Consider the following 6,000-nt stretch of genomic DNA (forward strand, 5'->3'; position numbering starts at 1 on the left):
GCTATTTAGGTGCATAGTGGGATTTTCAAAAGCATCTAGGCACCTAACATCCACTCAAATTAATAAACTTTAGTTCTTGAGGTTCTTTTGTAAAATCCCACTAGAAGAATAAGTGATTTTTTAGGCCCTTAATGACAGGTTTCAAAGTAGCAGCCATGTTAGTCTGTATCCGCAAAAACAACAGGAATATTTGTGGCACATTAGAGACTAACAAATTTATTTGACCACAAAAGCTTATGCTCAAATAAATGTGTTAGTCTCTAAGGTGCCACAAGTACTCCTGTTCTTTTTAGGCTCATAAATGCTTTTGATAATCTGGCCCTAAGTAGATACTGAATACAGTTAAAAGGGATAGAATAACAAGGAAATAGTTGTAGATTTGGGAAAAGGAGATCTTTCCGGTTTGGTTAATCTTTCTTCCTTCCTTTCTTTCCTTCCAGAGAATACATGGCACACATGCAATGGAAAAATGAAACATCCATCACCAAGTTCATCCTTCTGGGATTCGGGAACCTGAACGAAGTTCAGATTCTGCTTTTTGTGCTGTTTCTGGTGATCTACATTCTGACCGTGGCTGGGAACCTCCTCATGGTTGCGCTAGTTGTGTATGATCAGCAGCTTCACACCCCCATGTACTTCTTCCTGGGGAACTTGTCTTTCCTGGAGACCTGCTACACCTCAGTCATTTCCCCCAGGTTGCTGGCTGGGTTCCTGGTAGAGGATAAGACAATCTCCTTCAGGGACTGTATCACACAGTTATTTTTCTTTGGTGCTTTGGCTTCCATAGAGTGCTTCCTTCTTGCAGTCATGGCTTATGACCGTTATTTAGCCATATGCATCCCACTCAGCTATAAGGTTATGATGAACTTCAGGTTCTGCCTTCTGTTGGTATCTGCCTCATGGATAACTGGCTTCTCATCCTCAGTTTTAGTAGTGGGGATGGTGCCCCAGCTAAGCTTCTGTGGCCCCAATGAAATTAATAATTTCTTCTGTGACATGGCGGAGCTGCTCAAATTATCCTGTGCAAAAAGCCCCCTGGCGGAAATGATCATTCTGGTCTGCTGCTCTGTGGTAACCCTGATCCCTTTCCTCTTCATAACTGGGTCTTATGTTCTTATCCTCTTGGCCATCTGGCGAATCGCCTCCTCCACTGGGAGGCAGAAGGCCTTTTCCACCTGCGCCTCTCACCTGCTGGTGGTGAGTCTGTATTACGGGACCATCATTATCATGTACGTGGCACCATCAGAGGGCCTGTCCCCAAGCTTCCATAAAATTCTGTCGCTTATGTACACGGTTGCCACCCCGATGTTCAACCCCATCATCTACAGTCTGAGGAACCAAGAGGTGAAGGAGGCCTTCAGGAAAGTTGTAATGCAGAATTTAGGCATGATTTAGGCTGTGATTTTCAAAATGGCCTCAGGAAGTTCAGCACCCAACTCCCATTGGCAGATCAGTGCCTAATTTCTTTAGACCACCTTGAATAACATAGCCCAGATCTCAACAGAATTATGATGATTGCCTACAATCTTAACTGGATTTATTAAGGATTTCTTTGATTGGTCTTTCTTCTTCCCCAGCGTCACTCAGGATTTCTCAGCACTGGGCCTGAAAAAATTCCTGTGAAGTTAGGAATTTGAGAAGGGACTTATATTATGTCCCTTATTGTCCAGCTGGGTTTGAAGTGTCTTGGCATGCTTGGAAAATGAAATGTGGACACTAAACTTTGGTGCCTTAGATATTTCTTAAATCTTTGATTTCCCTCATGGTCTTTCCTCCACGCACACAATAACAGCTCCTCCCCCTAACTTTATCTGCCCAGAGACTGTCCCAAAAAAGCAGAACATGCAGAAAAAGCATTGTGCATGGCCAAGTGTTCAAGGTTGGAGGGAGGGTAAAGCAGCTGTGAAGACATGTTTGAACTGAGTCCCTCTTGTCAGTTTGAAACAACATGGCACTGCTTAGCTGAGGCTCTAATACTGGAATTTATCCTTGAGAAAATAAAGTCTGTTTGAGATTTTCAAAGGAGCCTATGGGGGTTAAGCACCCACATCCAACTTTAATTTGGGTGCTTAGTTCCCTTCACTTCCTATGGGAATCCCAGCCTTCCTGTTTGCGAGATGCCAAGGCTGTTGTGGTTTTGGGAGTACTGGCCATCACCTGAGCTCAAGAAAACCTCTTTCACTAATTGTAAAAAACAAACAAACTTCAGAACACCTGAAACCAGGCAGAGGAGGAAGTGGTTTGTGCAGAGGGATACACATGCACATTTGTGTGTGTATGCACATCAATTAATGTAAACATTCTGGCATAGTCTATATAACCATTGCATGTCCCAGATCCCCAGCTGTGGGAAATTGGTTTAGCCCCATTGAAATTACCAGAGCTATATCAGTTTACTAGAACTGAGAATCTACCCCTATAGCTGCTCCTTTTTTATCCCTAGCTTTCTGCAGCCATCTAGACGTCTTTTTATAGTATGGTTTCCCCTTTGCAACCCTAGAGGTTCTGCTGACATCTGGTCCCCATTATACGGTGTAGCTGCTCCTTTCTCAGTGCATATCAATCATCCAGTACAGTATACGTCAGGGGTAGGCAACCTACGGCATGCATGCCAAAGGCAGCACGCAAGCTGATTTTCAGTGGCACTCACACTGGCCGGGGCCTGGCTCCGCTCCAGGGGGCTCTGCATTTTAATTTAATTTTAAATGAAGCGTCTTAAACATTTTAAAAACCTTATTTACTTTACATACAATAATTTAGTTATATATTATAGACTTATAGAAAGAGACCTTCTAAAAATGTTAAAATGTATTACTGGCACACGAAACCTTGAATTAGAGTGAATAAATGAAGACTCAGCACACCACTTCTGAAAGGTTGCCGACTCCTGGTATACATGGTAAGATCTCATCAGTGACCCGATTCAGGTATGCTGCAGCATTTAGACAGTACAGCCGCTCTGTTCTCCTTCCTTCTCAGTCTGAGGCAGCAAGGTCTGGTGGATCAGGCACTAGAGGTGTGGATTTGTGACCTCACTCTGCCATATATCTGCTGTGGAGCCTGGGGGAAATTATCTCATTTCTCTGTGCCTTGGTTTCTCTTCCCAATCTTTGTTATCTTTATCTGTTTATACTGTAAGGCCATTGAGTCAGGATCATCTCATACTATATGTGCAAGCCCTAGCAAGAATAATAAGGCTGTGATCTTGCCTAGGGCATGAAATCACAGCTGTGATATACATAAATGCTACTACTAATTGTCCCTTTTGGCCTATTGCTCTCTCAGACTGATTGGAAAGAAGTGGAAGGGGCTATTTATGGTTTTCTCCATCCTGAAGCTAGAGGTCCTGGATCACAAACAGTGCCCCCTTAGGGTAAAACCCTAACTTTTCATCTCATGACTATGGTTACAGTTTGAGATGCAAGAGATTTGAGTCTCTACTCAAGTTTGTATCTGTTTGAATACTCTTTGTGGAATAAACTTTACTAGTCATTCCCCACAACCTGTCTGTCACTGTCTGAACACCATTGAGGTTCACTGCAAGTTGTGTCTTTTTTTGCAAATATGTTTTTAATGGCACAAAGCAAGATTTATAGGCAAAAATTCCATGAAAACACAGACCTATGTGTTAACAATATTTACTTTACTTATGCATGATTTTATTATCAAGGTTTCGCTTTGTAACACAGAGAAACATTGAAATACAACAGGTCAGAAGAGGAATTGTATTTTATATGGGTAGCAGATTGGTGAGAGGCATGGAGATGCCATTGTGTCTCTTTTTCTCTCACATCCAAGAAGTGGCTTCAGGGCCCCTGTCTCTGCATTTTCATGGCAGCCAGGAATGGGATGTTGCTTGTTTACTGTCACCATGTTACAATCAACTGGAGGCTCTCAACTGTGATGGCTCCTAAGAGCTGAATGGAAAGAGTTGCACAGAGGAAGCCATTTGCAGTGCACACAAAACAAGAAGTTTAATCACTCCTACAAAACTCCATATTCAGGAGTGCCACCTACTGACACCTCTTCATTAACTATTGACATAGATCCAGACATCTCTCATTTATTGAACACTCTTGTAATGCAGCATAGTGTCTCCTCCTGAGGTAGGGATGGTGGGGTCTGCCCAGTGCCAGAGGGTCCAACACTCCATTAAGATGAATGGTGCAGTTCCCTCCACTGAGAGTTACTGTCTCAAGCTCTCTGCAAACTCAGGCAGATGTTGCTGCATGAATTACACTCAAGGCAACTGCCCTCTCTGAGTGCGATTGTCTGTCTCTCTGCAGACTCAGTCAAGAGTTGTGGTGTTGGTAATACTCAGGGCAACTTTTGCCTCTCAGAGATATTGTCTCAGGCTCTCTGCAGACTCAGGCAGAGCGGATGAAAGTGTCTTTCCCCTTCCTTCCCATAGAGCTGAGGGAGCTGGTGGGTGGATAATCTGTACATTTAGGCCTGAATGCTCAGACCAGGATGGAGAGGCAGCGCAGAGGAACAGAGAGAGTGAGAGCAGCCAGTTAGGTCACAGAAACTGAGGGCTGACAGCCAAGGGAGGGCACAAAATAAGGACCACATTTTCAAAACAGCTCAGCATGGCGGGTGATGAGCTATGTCAAAAATCTGTCTCTAAGTGCCACTCAGGAGTTGTTGGCTGCTGGACATTTTTGAAAACCCAGCTCTTTTCAGTGCCTAAATGGAAGCGGAGCTTTTTCCGGAAAATCTGTCATCGGTTGTGGATGCCAGATTGTTGGAAATCTGGCCCTTAGGGTGGGATTTTCAAAAGCACCTAAGTGATTTAGCAGCAAATCTCTCATTACTAGAGTCACTGGAACTTGGACTCTTAAATAGCTTAGAGGCTTTTGGAAAATCTCACTCTTGTATGTGTCCAGCTCAGTGCTGAAACATCCCCGCCTGGGAGCTATATTGTGGAACACAATGAAGTGCAGAGAGCTGCCTTTGGATAGGTGCCCTCGTGTTATCTGAGCACCGCCCAAACAGTAATGGATTTTATCCACACAATGGCCCTGTGAGGTCGAGGAGGATTATCGCCATTTTACATTTGAGGTAGTAGGGCACAGATTAGAAGTTTTTCTAAAAGATCTGCTTCAGGCATTGTTTTTGGGAAGTTCTCTGGCCTGTGTTATACTGCAGGTCAGACTAGATGATCACAATGGTCCCTTCTGGCCTTGGAATCTATGAATCTCATATTTGTATCTTTTACAGGCAAAGATGGGGTCTACCCTGACACCACTGAAGGGCATTTGGAATGATCAAGCCTGGGGAGTTACTTTGTTTTCTGTGCAGACAGTACAAACAATGATCCTGTGTCTGCTACTATTCAACATTTTCATGAATGACTTGGATAATGGACTGGAGAGTCTGCATATATAATCTTCTGATGACACCAAGCTGGGAGGGGTTGCAAGCACCTGGAATACAGGATTAGATTTCCAAACAACCTTGACAAATTAGAGAATTAGTCTGGAATCAACAAAATAAAATTCAATAAAAAAACAAGTACTTCACTTAGGAAGGAAAAATCAAATGCACACCTACAAAATCGGGAATAACTGGGTAGGTGGTAGTACTGCTGAAAAGGACATGGGGGCTAGAGTGGATCATAATTTGAATATGAGCCAACAATATGATTCAGTTGTGAAAAAGACTAATATCATTCTGGGGTCTATTAATAGGAATGTCATATGTAAGACACAGGAGGTAATTGTCCTGCTCTACTTGGCACCAGTGATGCCTCAGCTGGAGTACTGTGTCCAATTCTGGTCACAGGAAAAATGTGGAGAGACTCCAGAGGACAGCAACAAAAATGGTAAAAGGTTTGGAGACTCTGACCTGTGAGGAAAGGTTAAAAAAAACGGGCATGTTTAATCTTGAGAAAAGAAGACTGAGAGGGGACCTGGTAACAGTCTTCAGATATGTTAAGGGCTGTTATAAAGAAGCCAGTGATCAATTGTTCTCCATGTGCACTGAATGCAGGGCAAGAAG

The 6,000-nt window shown here is 43.3% G+C and overlaps 1 protein-coding gene across 1 annotated transcript; it reads left to right on the plus strand.

Annotated features, from left to right (window-relative positions):
• Window positions 1–456: 456 nt before the first annotated feature.
• On the plus strand, window positions 457–1,395 carry LOC117887802 (olfactory receptor 11L1-like). Its single transcript, XM_034790534.1, has one exon. The coding sequence runs from the start codon at window positions 457–459 to the stop codon at window positions 1,393–1,395; it is 939 nt and encodes a 312-aa protein (XP_034646425.1).
• Window positions 1,396–6,000: the final 4,605 nt, after the last annotated feature.

This window comes from Trachemys scripta, chromosome 14, assembly GCF_013100865.1.
Source record: "Trachemys scripta elegans isolate TJP31775 chromosome 14, CAS_Tse_1.0, whole genome shotgun sequence".
Taxonomy (NCBI): domain Eukaryota; kingdom Metazoa; phylum Chordata; order Testudines; family Emydidae; genus Trachemys; species Trachemys scripta.